This window comes from Bufo bufo, chromosome 7, assembly GCF_905171765.1.
Source record: "Bufo bufo chromosome 7, aBufBuf1.1, whole genome shotgun sequence".
NCBI lineage: Eukaryota > Metazoa > Chordata > Amphibia > Anura > Bufonidae > Bufo > Bufo bufo.
In genome coordinates this window covers 169,681,368-169,696,240 of record NC_053395.1, presented here as the reverse complement: position 1 = coordinate 169,696,240, position 14,873 = coordinate 169,681,368, and the positions used below count along the sequence as shown (strand labels likewise).

The 14,873-nt window shown below is 42.6% G+C and overlaps 1 protein-coding gene across 1 annotated transcript in view; it reads right to left on the bottom strand.

Moving 5' to 3' along the window:
• The window catches only part of TRPM8 (transient receptor potential cation channel subfamily M member 8), a 141,930-nt gene that overhangs the window by 67,938 nt on the left and 59,119 nt on the right, over nt 1-14,873 (bottom strand). Inside the window, exons 10-13 of the mRNA XM_040440269.1 lie at nt 11,616-11,718; nt 10,595-10,713; nt 6,677-6,958; nt 3,443-3,538 (exon numbers count right to left, since the gene is read on the bottom strand). Of these exons, the coding sequence (XP_040296203.1) occupies nt 3,443-3,538; nt 6,677-6,958; nt 10,595-10,713; nt 11,616-11,718 (600 nt within the window). The remainder of the gene's footprint in view (nt 1-3,442; nt 3,539-6,676; nt 6,959-10,594; nt 10,714-11,615; nt 11,719-14,873) is intronic.

Genomic DNA, 14,873 nt, shown 5'->3' with positions numbered 1-14,873 from the left:
AAATTCATAAGGGTGGCACCCCTGTTAAAGGACGCCCCATTGTGTCAGGTGTAAATAGCTTGACACAGAATGTGGGGATCTATATAGATCGCATTTTGGCACCCTTTGTCAAGACCCTGCCCTCATACCTGAGGGATACGAGCGACCTTTTGGGTCGGCTTGAGGGGATATCCATGGAGGAGGGTGCATCTCTGGCCTCAATTGATGTGGAGGCCTTATACTCCTCAATACCCCATGCCCTAGGTATGAGGGCAGTAGAAACATTCCTAAATACAAGGGGACGTCAATTCCATCTGCATAATTCATTTGTTTTATGCTTATTGAATTTTGTCTTGACAAGAAATTTCTTTTTGTTCGATGGGGTCCTTTACCACCAGCTCAGGGGCACCGCGATGGGGAGTTCTTGTGCCCCATCGTATGCTAATTTGTTCCTGGGCTGGTGGGAACGGACCCTGGTATTCAGCGATGCACCCAGTAACCATATCCCATGTGTCTTGACTTGGGCCAGATTCATAGACGACATTTTTGTCGTCTGGAAGGGCAAGGAGAGTGAATTTATTGCGTTCATTAAAGAACTTAATGTTAACTCCATCAATATGAAATTCACCTTTGAGTATAAAAGTAACACCTTGCCCTTTCTTGATATAGAGATATCAAGGGATAAGGACAACATGCTACAAACTAAAACATTCAGGAAACCCACCTCCACGAATGCACTGCTACATTGGACAAGTCACCATCCACAACCCCTAAAGAGAGGGATACCGGTGGGACAGTACCTACGTATTAGGAGGAACTGTTCCACCTGGCATGACTTCAAAAAACAGGCCGGGGATTTGCGGTGCAGGTTTCGTGAGAGGGGGTACCCTGATGTTGTCATGAGATCAGCCTATAGGAGGGCCTGTAATAGTAATAGGGATGAACTATTATACCCTAAACTGAAAACAACAACCAGTGGTCTGATACGCCTGATAGGCACGTTTGATGGCGCTTCAAATGAAGTGAAACAGATCCTTAGGAACCACTGGGAGGTCCTCCTACTTGACCCTGATATAAAATATGTGGTCTCTGAGACAGCACAGGTCACATATCGCAGGGGTTTGAGCCTAAAGGACCGGTTGGTCCACAGCCACTTCAGCGAGAACCAGGAGGTGAGGGAGACCTGGCTTCGGCCTCCTATTGGCAGTTTTCGCTGCAGTGGCTGCGTGGCATGCCCTCATATTATACAGGGACGCTCCTTTTGTAGTAATGTCACTGGTACGATGTACCAGGTTAGACATTTTGTGAACTGCCGCACAAGGGGCGTGATATATAAAGCCAATTGCATATGTGGCCTTGAATATGTGGGCAAAACCACCCGTGAACTCCGTCGACGGGTTGGGGAACACCTGGGTGATGTCAGGAATGACAGGGATACACCCATAGCCACACATATTAATACTATACATGGGGGCGACACATCTGGCCTTAAGTTTATGGGAATAGAGATGGTTCAGAGGCCAAGACGAGGGGGAGACTGGGACAGGAGGATTTTACAGAGGGAGACTTGGTGGATTTTTCAATTGCAGACTGTGGCTCCTTTGGGATTGAATGAACAATTGTCATTCAATAGCTACATTGATCCCTAGACCTCAGTCTTATAGATACCACCATGTACTACTCATCTGTAGTTTAAACTATGCCTACCTGTCTTATCTCTCCCTCTCGTTCTTGGCTTGCTGTCATTGCTGTTTTGATTTTTGGAAGCATTCTACAGTCAATATCGACGCAGTTATTATTATCAATATCCAGCTAATTTAACTCTATGTTACTATCTGGTGCTCAATGACCTTATTGATCCCTTAGATAAGTTTTTACTGTTTTAAGTGCCAGGTGGAGCTGCTTAGCCTGCTTGCTTCACTGACACATTGAAACAAATCTGCCCTTTGAGACGCCAATAATCCTGCGTGAGTGGGGCGGCGCTATAGCCATGGCGACCGCTGGATTGACAGCTGAGCGATTGAGGCCTGTAGTGTGTGGAGATGGTTGTCGCTTTTGCGGTTGCCATGACAGTATGATTTGCTTGGCGCCTCCCACCACGGCCGGGTCATCTGGTCGGTAAACATTCACGTGCTATCGTCACGTGACCCGACCAGGTGACGTGATGACGTCACTGGGCGGAGAATGGGCGGTACAAGGCGGCCTTTTTAAATGAGCCGCGAACTCACCCTCGGTGCAGCTGCCATACGCGTAATGCCAAGGAGTGACACCCGCACCTCTCTGTGGACAGTCGGAGCACTATGACTGTACAGATAAGTACTCAGTGCCTCTAGGCAAAGTACATTGCTGTCTGTGCGATTAAATATCAGTTGCTGCACAGCGCTTCTTGGCACACTGTGTTGAACGGCTTATGATTACCTGCTGGGGTATCACACCACACCAGTAAAGCCATTTCAACGCTGGAGAGCCAGCTATTTTTTAGCATCTTTTTGAGTGTAAACGAGGCTACATATATTGTCTTACACTTGGACTTTAGTTTTTTGGTGGCCTAATTGATACACTGTACATTTCAAGTGACTTTTGAACAGTTAGTCACTTGATATATTGTTTATGATTGATGAACTGAACTAGTGATCCTGGAACAGGTGGTCACTAACTTGCTTTAGTCATTTGAACCGGAGTGACTCGAGACCCCTCCACTTATATGTCTTTTAAGTCTGTGACCCTGTAATAGGTGGATACACAGGGGGTCCCTTGAGTCGTCTTTGGTAAAAAAACAGATCTCTGTACACTACCTGTGTAGCTAAATCTTTGATACTTTAGAGCTACCTCTTTGCAGAATTTGATTGGTTGACTGAATGTGATATTTATATTTCAGCCAACTCAGTGACCGATACAATTTAAGGTTTTAGTCCCCTGAAGATTTGCTAACCTTCAAGGAAACGCGTCGGGACATTTTCTCATTGACTTGGGACTTATCATCTATTCCTGAGCATTTTTACCTATAATTACAGTAAAGTTGTTTAATTATAGGTCGCTATATGTTTTGTTTGTCAGTCCTTACTGCCCTCCTTTCTCTCATAATTGTCTGTTTTCCCCTAGTTAGGGACCACACTCTATCTTTCGGACAAAGCTGGGCAGTCCATGTTTAGGCAGGGCCATCTAGGGTCTGTGGTAGATTATATGGAGTGTTGAGAAGTTAGGTTAAGGGACCCCTAGGGTTATTGACCCAAACTATCTTTATATCTATCCCTTCTCATTTTTTGGTCCATACCTCACTCTCCGGATTGGCATCTGCCAGCGGAGATTTGTATGTAGCATCTTATGCACTCAGTCTAGAGATTTTTTCTATATACTAAGGGCCCATTATTTTAATTTTTGATACTAATAAATGTTAAGTATTAATTCAGCAACCCACTATTGTGAAATTTGTAAAGACATATGCACACAACAATGCCCTTACCTGCTCCCATATGACTTTAGATAGCTCTCTTTTGTTCTGCAATATAGCCCATATAAATAGAACCTGGATCGGATGTTTTATTATGGGAGACATATCCTGATCAATGGAAAAAACAAATGTTGATTACAACCTTATATTTGTATTGTTGTATTTAACAAACACATTGGTATAATTGCTGTAAAGACAATCAAACCAGAGCTTCATGGTCAATCTTCAAGTTTTCATAAACATCCAGCTCACAATCACCTGTACACAAGACGGCTGTCAGCCAAACGCTCAGTTATCACTTCCAAACGCCATGCACATGCATTCTTACTCAGGCAGGCATGTGTCTTCAATAGGGAAAAGTGAATAAGCTAGTGCCTTATCCCTATTGAGAATAAATTATTGGACATGGTGAAATTCAACATGCTAGAGTATTGTTTCCCATGACATCTGCTGTTGGGGGAAAGTCAGGAACACTCCCTTAAACATTAGAGGGTCAGTCAGATCCACAAAAATCACTGGGTTTGACCAATGTTTGTCTAATGTGTTACCTAGTGTGTTACCTTTATGCATTTTGTAGATATAAGATAAGTAGGTAAGGAGGTGGTACCAGCGATCAAGACCTTAGCCTGGGGTCCAAGTAGATGAAAGAGAAATCACAGCACTCCATAGAGATATAGAGATTGATAGATAGATAGATAGATAGATAGATAGATAGATAGATAGATAGATAGATAGATAATAAAGAGTTGTACCTGTTTATCCAGTTACAACTTAAAGAGGACCAGTCACCTCTCCTGACATCTCTATTTTAGTAACAGTTTGTACTCCCCATGTAATACCAGTTCAGGAGCATCTATTCTTATGACTCTATTTGGTGCAATTCCCTTATTATTCCGACTAGATGTTTATGAATAGGGATGAGCGAATCGACTTCGGATGAAACATCTGAAGTCGATTTGCATAAAACTTCGTTCTAATACTGTACGGAGCAGGAGCGCCGTACAGTATTAGAATGTATTGGCTCCGATGAGCCAAAGTTATTGCTTCGCGAAGTCGCGCGAAACTTCACGCAATAACTTCATAAATTAATTTGTACTGTAAAAAAAAACATTTCAGTACAGTATTAGAACGAAGTTTTATGCGAATCGACTTCGGATGTTTCATCCGAAGTCGATTCGCTCATCCCTATTTATGAGTGAATTGCCAGTAGGCTAAAGGTCCAACTGGGTGTTAGCAGTTGGGGATGTGTCCCTGCACAGTCTGCCAGTAGTGATGAGTGGGAGGTGCCATATTCGATTTCGACGAAATTAGCGAATATTCGCTAGAATATTCGTCTCATATTCGTCGAAATCGAATATTCGTCATTATTCTAGTTATGGCAATTAATATGCGATTTAAATAATCGCGTATTAAGATTTTAACTTAAGGTAACTTTCCTATTGGTTTGATATCTAGAATTAGCGAAGAAGACGAATATCACGAATGTATTCGTCATATTCCTCAAAACGAAGTTAACGAAGTATTTTCCATCTTCGTTTTAGCTCCATATTCGTCAACTTCGTTAATTCTAACAATCAAATAGGAAAGTTGACTATAGAGACAGCGGTGTTTAATTCGCTATGCGATTATATTCCTTTTTATTTTTTTATAAATAGAATAATTATAATAATTATCAAGTATAATTATTCTATTTATTTAAAAAAAAAGCTAAGTAATATTATCGCATAGCGAATTAAAAACAGCTGTCTCTAGTCAACTTTCCTATTTGATTGCATAGAATTAGCGAAGTTGACGAATATGGAGCTAAAACGAAGATGGAGAATACTTCGTTATCTTCATTTTGAGGAATATGACGAATACATTCGTCATATTCGGCATCTTCGCTAATTCTACCAAGCCAACCATAGTAAACCAGCTCTAAGTTGAAATCGCAATGTGATTAATATAACTTGAAGCATTGAAGCATTGCGATTATAACTTAGACCTGGTTTACTATGGTTGGCTTGGTAGAATTAGCAAAGATGACGAATATGACGAATGTATTCGTCATATTCCTCAAAACGAAGATAACAAAGTATTCTCCATCTTCGTTTTAGCTCCATATTCGTCAACTTCACTAATTCTATGCAATCAAATAGGAAAGTTGACTAGAGACAGCTAAGCTTTTAATTCGCTATGCGATAATATTACTTAGCTTTTTTTTATATAAATAGAATTATAATACTTGATAATTATTATAATTATTCTATTTATTAAAAAAAAAAAAGCAAAGTAATATAATTACATAGCAAATTAAACTTAGCTGTCTCTATAGTCAACTTTCTTATTTGATTGCTAGAATACATTCGTCATATTCGTCATCTTCGCTAATTCTACCAAGCCAACCATAGTAAACCAGGTCTAAGTTGAAATCGTAATGCGATTACTTGAAGTTATATTAATCGCATTGCGATTTCAACTTAATTCTCGCATCCGACAGTACATTCTAGTATGGAGACGTTCCCATGGTGATGGGGACGCTCCATGAGCACGGAAGTCGGCAGAAGCGGCAACGGGCACTGACTGGAGCAGCCAGGAAGCCAGGAATCCTCAGGACAGGTAAGAACTACTTTTGGGAAGTGGGAAAGAAAAAAAAATAACAATAAAAAAACAAAAAAACAAATATTCGAAATAGCGAATCTATAGCACTATATTCGAAATATTCGCGAATTAGCGAAGTGACGATATTCACAAAAATAAATTGGCTATTCGAATATTCGCGCTCAACACTATCTGCCAGTGGCACCACTGATTGTACAGAGTCAGACTGTGCAGAGGAACACCCCCAATGGTAAAACCCATCATGACCTTTATAGCAGACTGCTGACAATTCACTCAAAAACTTCTAGTAGCAATAATAGGAGAATGGCACAACATTAAGTCATAAGAATAAATGGTCCAGAATTGTCATTTCATGTGGAATGCAACTGGTTACTTAAACAGACCTGTGAGGAGAAGTGACAGCTCCTCTTTAAGTTAGGCTACTTTCACATATATAGATTTTTGCTGGATCTGGCATGGATCAGCAAAAACAAGATCAGTGATGCCCAAAATGCGGCCCTCCAGCTGTTGCAAAATTCATTTTCTTTTTTGTTCCGAGAAAATGGATCCGGCACCATTGACTTACATTGGGTTTCATGCCGGATCCATCTTGCTCTGCATCCCATGCCGGCCAAAAAAACGCTGAAATGTATTGCAGTCATTCACCTGAATTTCTGATTCATCGCAGCTATTCCTTTCCTCCTTACGATTCTGTTGGTAACTCAAAACCATCTTCCAGATAAAGGTGAGTAAAGAGTCATTGTAAGAATTTTTGGCAATCTGCAAGTTACGAAATACTAGGGTACTAAAATGTTGAGTAAAAAGTTCACCAAGGATTTCACTGGTAAGAAATTTGCGTAGATTCAAACCATTCTCTAGGAGAAGACGCACAAATCTTGGCCTATCCTTTACCAGTGCTGCAAACATTGCATCTTCCAAGTCAGCTGACTGTGAAAAATGGAAAGAGAGAAGAGCATAGAAAAAGATGTGGAAAACAAATGACAAGATATTATTGCAGAAGAAAGACTAATAACAAAGAACAAGAAAAAGAGGAGGGAAATGGAGACAGCATAACATTCTATTCCAGTTATTTGCAAGAAAAGTCACAAATTTTGTGACAAAATATGTGACTTTTTAGTTTTTTACGACACTATAAGCACTTTTCCAAAAAGTGGGCGGAAGGAGGTGGGCCATAGTTGGGAACTCTGCGGTCCAATTTATTTAATGATGTGTGAGCCAGAAAATTGGCCCACGATATGCCAGAAATCTACTCCAGGTCCTGGCTGGAGTAGATTTATTTTCTGGTGCATGGACAGCAACACATTCAACAAATATATTAAGTGGTGTGCCTCTTAATAAATTGGTCAAATCTTCCACCAGCATTTCTTTTTTTTTTATAGGAGCGGCATGTGAAGCTCCAGTCTTTAGTAAATGACCCCCAGTGGCTCACCTGAGGAATGACTCTAAGGACTTTGGCTCCCTGAACCTGTGATGTGTGGGTTGGATTGCTAATATATACCGAACTACGATGCATAATGCAACAATATCCTTGTATGTGTCTTACACCTCATGCACACAACAGTATTCTCAGTCTGCATCCAATCTGCATTTTTTGATGGGGACCCATTCATTTCAATGGGGGCAGCAAAAGATGTGGACAGCACACTGTGTGCTGTCCGCATCCATATGTCCTTTTCTCAGCACCGCAAAAAAAAAAAGAACATGTCCTATTCTTGTCCGTTTTGCGGACAAGGATAAGAAATTTTTAAGAGATTTTGAAAAAAAAGGCGGCATGTACTCGGCTGAAGTCTGTGTTTTGCAGATCCGTGATTTGTAGACCCAAAACACATATGGTCGTGCGCATGGGGCCTTAATCATAATTCCATCACTGCTGATAATAAAATGCATGGATGATTATACATATAACAACAAATTATCAAATGAAAAAGGGTTTCTGAATGCTCTTTTGCTCTCTACTCTTTGCTGCAATCATGTCCATCAATTTTTGAACAGTACATCCTCCTGTCTAATTTATTTTATAAATTGTCAAGAACACTAGATAAATCCAAAGAAAACAAGTGCCCCAAACACATTTTTGGCACAGAAAAAATATTGAATATGTGAATTTTATGAGATCGTTAACCTATTGACAGCACACCAAAACTGTTAATAAACAGAGGCGAGGAAGAAATACAGGCCACTGTCTGGGACCACGACCAACAAACTCTCAATCTTCTACCTATCTTCCTTCACCATTCCAGTCAGTGGATTTAAGGATACCACTAAATATTCCCCACAAGCCCCCTGCAAGGTGGGTTGGATTTGGCTGCTAGAGACCCAAGTCTACAGTCTAAGGTAGCAGAAAACTGTTGCAAGCTTGATAGAAGCAGACCTACCAGAATTAGATTTAAAAGACAGGATAGTCAAGAGAAGTCAAATTAGTAGACAAGGGTTTAATCCTGAAACAAGCCACAGAGTCAAAGCCAGGAGATTCAGTAAAAACCAAAACAATTGGTGAGGGGTTAATCCAGGAACGAGCCAAGGTCAATTCACAGAAAGAACTAAAGTGGAATGCAATGCAGACTGACAAAAGAACACACTTAGCCAGATTTAAACAAATATCAATAATAGGCAGTATATGCCAGTCTTCAATTCTCTGCCTAAATCTGGGATTAAACACCAAGCCAGGAATTTGACTGGTTTGGTGTCCAGACTTACTGACAGGTCGACCAGCCAGGATTTGACTGGTCGGGATGATAACCCTTTCTGAAACAGTCATGCACTGAATGGTCGCTGGTTAAGTTCCTAACAAAAACATTTCGGCCAATTATATGCTTCCAACTTTGTGGGAGCAGTTTGGGGAACCCAAAGTACATAAAGACATGTTTGGGTGAGTTTTGTGTATAAGAACTTACAGGCCCACACAGAACCATGACTTCAACTGCATTAAACAGCTTTGGGATAAACTAGAACAGAGATTGCAAGTCAGGTCCTCTTGTCCAGCATCAGTGTCTAACCACACAAATGCTTTTCTGGATGAATGGGAAAAAGACACAGACACAGTCAAAGATTTTGTAGAAAGCCTTCCCAGAAGAGTGGAACTTGTCTAGCTGCAGAGGGACAGACTCATATTAATGCCTATGGATTTAGACTGGAATGTCATGAAAGCTTCTGTGAGTGTCATTGGCAGGTGTCACTTTTGTCCATATAGTGTACCCATGCGGCGTACGTTTCTTCTGCATACAGTTAATGTATATTGTAAAGTGTGGTTGGCTACACTTTTAAATACAGTTGATGGTTTTGCCTTCAGAATACACCAAGTCTTCCCAACCTACCCTTTTCCAAAACAGTGTTTAAATATCATGACAAATATATCTCACATCTAAAGGTACTACAGTATATCTTGTCATAAAAAAAAAATGTGGCATGCAAATGTAATCAGTGCAAGCACAAACAGGGATCGATAGTCTGACATAATACTCATTGGCACCAATCATCCATCCAATATTAGAGGCCGATATAAAGCTGCAGTGGCTGGAGATAACAACGTATGTGCTTTAATCAAGGCGCAACCCCAGAATTGGGTCACACCAACTTGCGAGTTGTGCTCTGATCCCATTCACTTTTGAAGCTGCAGTGCTACAAAGCATTCTTCGGTTGCACAACTCTTAGGCTCCTTTCACACGGGCGAGTTTTCCGCGCGGGTGCAATGCGTGAGGTGAACGCATTGCACCCGCACTGAATCTGGACCCATTCATTTCTATGGGGCTGTGCACATGAGCGGTGATTTTCACACATCACTTGTGCGTTGCGTGAAAATCGCAGCATGCTCTATATTGTGCGTTTTTCACGCAACGCAGGCCCCATAGAAGTGAATGGGGCTGCGTGAAAATCGCAAGCATCCGCAAGCAAGTGCGGATGCGGTGCGATTTTCACGCATGGTTGCTAGGTGACGATCGGGACCCGATCTTTATTATTTTCCCTTATAACATGGACCATGTGATGAGCGCAGTGACGTCACCAAAGGTCCTTTTCTCCCAGGTCATCAAAGAAGAAGAACGAAGACAAGCCGGGCTGCGCGAACAAGTGGATGAGGTGAGTTAAATTTTTTATTTTATCCCCTCCATCCCTAATTTACTTAGCATTCTGTATTAAGAATGCTATTATTTTCCCTTATAACCATGTTATAAGGGGGAAAAAAATTATTTACACAACACCGATCCCAAACCCGAACTTCTGTGAAGAAGTCCAGGTTCGGGTCTGGGTACCAAACATGCAGATTTTTCTCACGCGCGTGCAAAACGCATTAAAACGCTTTGCACTCGCGCAGAAAAATGTGGATTTTCCCGCAAAGCACCCACATCCTATCTGGCCCTCAAACACGACGCCCGTGTGAAAGAGGCCTTAGCGTGGAATTGTAGAAAAATTTATAATTTGTACATAAGTACTTGTTTTCATTCATACCTGCTCTAATTTTCCACTCCTGTGGTCAATGCACAGTTACATACTGTGTCACATTATTGACCCTTTTTATATGTTACAAGTCTGACAAGTCAGATGTATTGATGTTGAGATATTACCCACCTCCCATCTCCGGTCATTAGTGAAGATCTCCTCGCTGGCCAAATCCAGCTGATTCCATTCCAGAAGAAGTTTCAGCTGAGCATTCCAGTTATCCTTATCCTGCTCATTGGTGCTAAAAGCTATGATAATAGACTGAATTAGAAAAATGCAGGAATCGGTTCAGGTCAAAGAATAGGTTTCTCTATAGTTTTATACAGCTGATTTATTTTTTATTTCTCTCATGGACAGATGATCATTGGTGCTGTTGGAGCTCCTGCTCTGGATCCCTGTTGCTCTCCCTCCTATTCAAGTGAATGGGACAAGTAGTTGTAATTACATGGCGCTGTCATTACTAAGGAAATGGTGCACTGGTAAACTTGAAGAGGAAGCAGAACTTGCACGAGCGCTGTGACCTCTTCAAACAACTGATCAGCAGGCGTGCCAGAAGTTGGATCCATGCTGATCTGATATTGATGACGTATCCTAGGTGAATATCATGCCACTAGACAACCCTTCTAGATATTCTGAAAAAAGACTCTTTATTCACTCCAGTATGAGTTTTAATAAAATACATTCATGATATCACTGTGGTGATGATGTCATGATATGGCCTAACGTGTGGACTGATAACATCACAGCTGGGGGCTTGGTGGGTGGTGACTTCACAAACCTATAAATTAAGTACCAGGGTCTGAAGTTGTCAGCATTACAGCCACAGCAACTTCACCTAGAAGCATGGGTGGCCAATGCCAAAGACTTGATACTTTCCCTTCCACTCTCCTCAATCTGTGATGATGATTTGGGTGTGGTGTCACAGAGTCATATAGATTGTGGGGACATGTTATAGAGGGGGACAAGAGGTATCAGCCCTTTACATAAATCCTGAGGGGTCTGTCCTGCTAACACTATAAGCTGAAAGCCTATCCAAAAATACAGTATATAGATAGTGTTTCCTCTAGACTTCCTGTAGTTTATGTGACTCTAATTGTTTATATATCTAGATTGTATACGAGATACTACTACCGGTATTTTCTCACCTTACCTTTATAAAGAGCAAAACAGATGGCATTACTGACAATCTCATCTCCAGCTTGCTCCATCTTTATTATAGTCAAAAGATGCAAGTGCTCCATTATTTCTTTTATCTGCAAAAATAGAATCCAAGTTATCCAGTGACTCTACTTAAAATATTTAATATACTTTTACATAGGCCAATGATTGGGTGAACAAATGTTCTTAACAGTCAGTGTTCATTCCCAATCATACCCTGTGTAAATATTTATGCCGGCATAAAAATGTAATTTGTTAGGAGCTCATCTTCCCGTTAAACAGGGAATGTACTGCCAATAAATGCAAACTGAATTGATCCTCCCCGTATGGTAGGATGACTAGTACATTTAACCCCTTCACTACCGAGCCACTTTTCACCATAAATCCCAGGCCGATTTTTGCTAACCTGATGTGTCACTTTATGTGGTAATAACTTTAAAATGCTTGTACTTATCCAAGCCATTCTGAGATTGTTTTCTCGTCACATATTGTACTTCATGACAGTGGTAAAATTGAGTCAAAATATTAAATTTTTATTTATTTAAATTTGCAAATTTCAATTTCTCTACTTTTATAATAGATAGTAATAACTCCAAAAATAGTTATTACTTTACATTCCCCATATGTCTACTTCATGTTTGGATCATTTTGTGAATGCCATTTTATTTTTTGGGGACGTTACAAAAGGCTTAGAAGTTTAGAAGCAAATCTTGAAATCTTTCCGAAAATTTCCAAAACCCACTTTTTAAGGATCAGTTCAGGACTGAAGTCACTTTGTGAGGCTTACAGTGCTGCCCATAATTATTCATACCCCTGGCAAATTTTGACTTAAAGTTACTTTTATTCAACCAGCAAGTAATTTTTTGATGGCAAATGACATAGGTGTCTCCCAAAAGATAATAAGACGATGTACAAGAGGCATTATTGAGGAAAAAAAACATTTCTCAGCTTTTATTTACATTTGAGCAAAAAATACAAGATGTTCCGCTAGGTCCTGTCAGGGCCGTCTTTACCGCAGGGCAAAAGGGGCAGCTGCCCCGGGCCCAGTTGCTCCTGGGGGGCCCAAGCAGCATTTTACTTGGATTTTACTTGGGCCCCCTATATTTTGTTGCCGCCGCCGCCCGCCGGCCCTGTAACATAACAAAGTCATGGTCCGGACTATAGAAAGAGAGAGTGAGGAGGGGGCGGGGCCCGGGGCCGCTCTGCGCTCCGCTCTGCTGCCTGGCCTGCCTGTCTCTTTAACAGAGCAGACCAGTGGCTGCTGGAGCATGATGCAGCTGCAGCACAGGCAGAGAGAGGAAGGAGGCGGAGCCCGAGCCAGCAGCCACAGCCAAAGCCAAAGCCAAGCACCTAACAGAACTTACAGGTATGTGGTAGACATGGGGGGGGGGGGGGCTCATATAGGACAGGGGGGGCGGCTCATATAGGACGGGGGGGGGGGCTCATATAGGACAGGGGGGGCGGCTCATATAGGACAGGGGGGGCGGCTCATATAGGACGGGGGGGGCTCATATAGGACAGGGGGGCTCATATAGGACGGGGGGCTCATATAGGACGGGGGGGGCTCATATAGGACGGGGGGGCTCATATAGGACAGGGGGGGCTCATATAGGACAGGGGGGGCTCATATAGGACAGGGGGGGCTCATATAGGACCGGGGGGGGCTCATATAGGACAGGGGGGGGGCTCATATAGGACAGGGGGGGGGGCTCATATAGGACGGGGGGGCTCATATAGGACGGGGGGCTCATATAGGACAGGGGGGGGGGCTCATATAGGACGGGGGGGCTCATATAGGACGGGGGGGGCTCATATAGGACAGGGGGGGCTCATATAGGACAGGGGGGGGCTCATATAGGACGGGGGGGCTCATATAGGACAGGGGGGGCTCATATAGGACAGGGGGGGGCTCATATAGGACAGGGGGACAGTGTGTGCTTTCCTGCTACTACATCAACCCCCCCCCCCCCCCCGGGATCTTGGGGGCATTAAGGGTTGGACTTTAACTCCTTGCTGCTGATGTTGAGTGTGCCAGTGTGTGTGTCTGTCCCTGTGTGTGTGTGTCCGTCCCTGTGTGTGTGTGTCCGTCCTTGTGTGTGTGTGTGTCCGTCCCTGTGTGTGTGTCTGTCCCTTTGTGTGTGTGTGTGTGTCCGTCCCTGTGTGTGTGTGTCCGTCCTTGTGTGTGTGTCTCTCCCTGTGTGTATCACCATGCCCACAGTGTTCCTATGTCTTGACGCAGCTGCTTCAGAACGTTCTGTGCGGGACAAGAGGAAGAAGATGGAAGAGGAGGCAGCGCCAGCATGGAGTCCGTGCGATAGACACAGGGAGGCACACTAAGGACGAAGGTTACACTTCCACATGATCTACACTAGTGTTATCTGTGGTTTTACATAGGACTGCAGGTAACACTACCACATGATCTGCACTAGTGTTATCTGTGGTTTTACATAGGACTGCAGGTAACACTACCACATGATCTGCTCTAGTGTTATCTGTGGTTTTACATAGGACTGCAGGTAACACTACTACATTATTTAGCACTAGTGTTATCTGTGGTTTTACATAGGACTGCAGGTAACACTACCACAAGGTTAGCTCGCACAGGGCGCCTGAACACCTAAGGCCGGCCCTGGCTGCGCACCCCAGCGCCAAGGGATGACGTCACTGATGTAATATGCCTCTTATATGTGGAGAGCGGTGATGTCACAGATGTAATATATCACCTATATATGGACAGCGGTGATGTCACTGATGTAATATATTACTTATAAGTGATATATTACATCAGTGACATCACCACTCTCCACACATAAGTAATATATTACATCAGTGACATCACTGCTGTCCACATATACCGGTAAGTAATATATTACATCAGTGACATCACCGCTCATCACATATATGTGGAGAGCGGTGATGTCACTGATGTAATATATCGCCTATATGTGGGCAGCGGTAATGTCACTGATGTAATATATCACTTATATGTGGAGAGCGGTGATGTCACTGATGTAATATAACATTATATGTGGAGAGTGTTCATGTCACTGATGCAATACAGCGCTCCAGATGGCGAGCAAAATGGTCGCCAATGTGCCTTAAAATTTGCAGATGGCGACAAGACTTGTCATAGACTACAGGCCTGAGGTCTATTTGGTAGTGAAATCCCAGCGCAGGCAGGCATGATGATGTCATCACGCCCGCCTGTGCCAGGACGCAGTGAGGTGTGCGCGTCTGCGTTGCACCATCC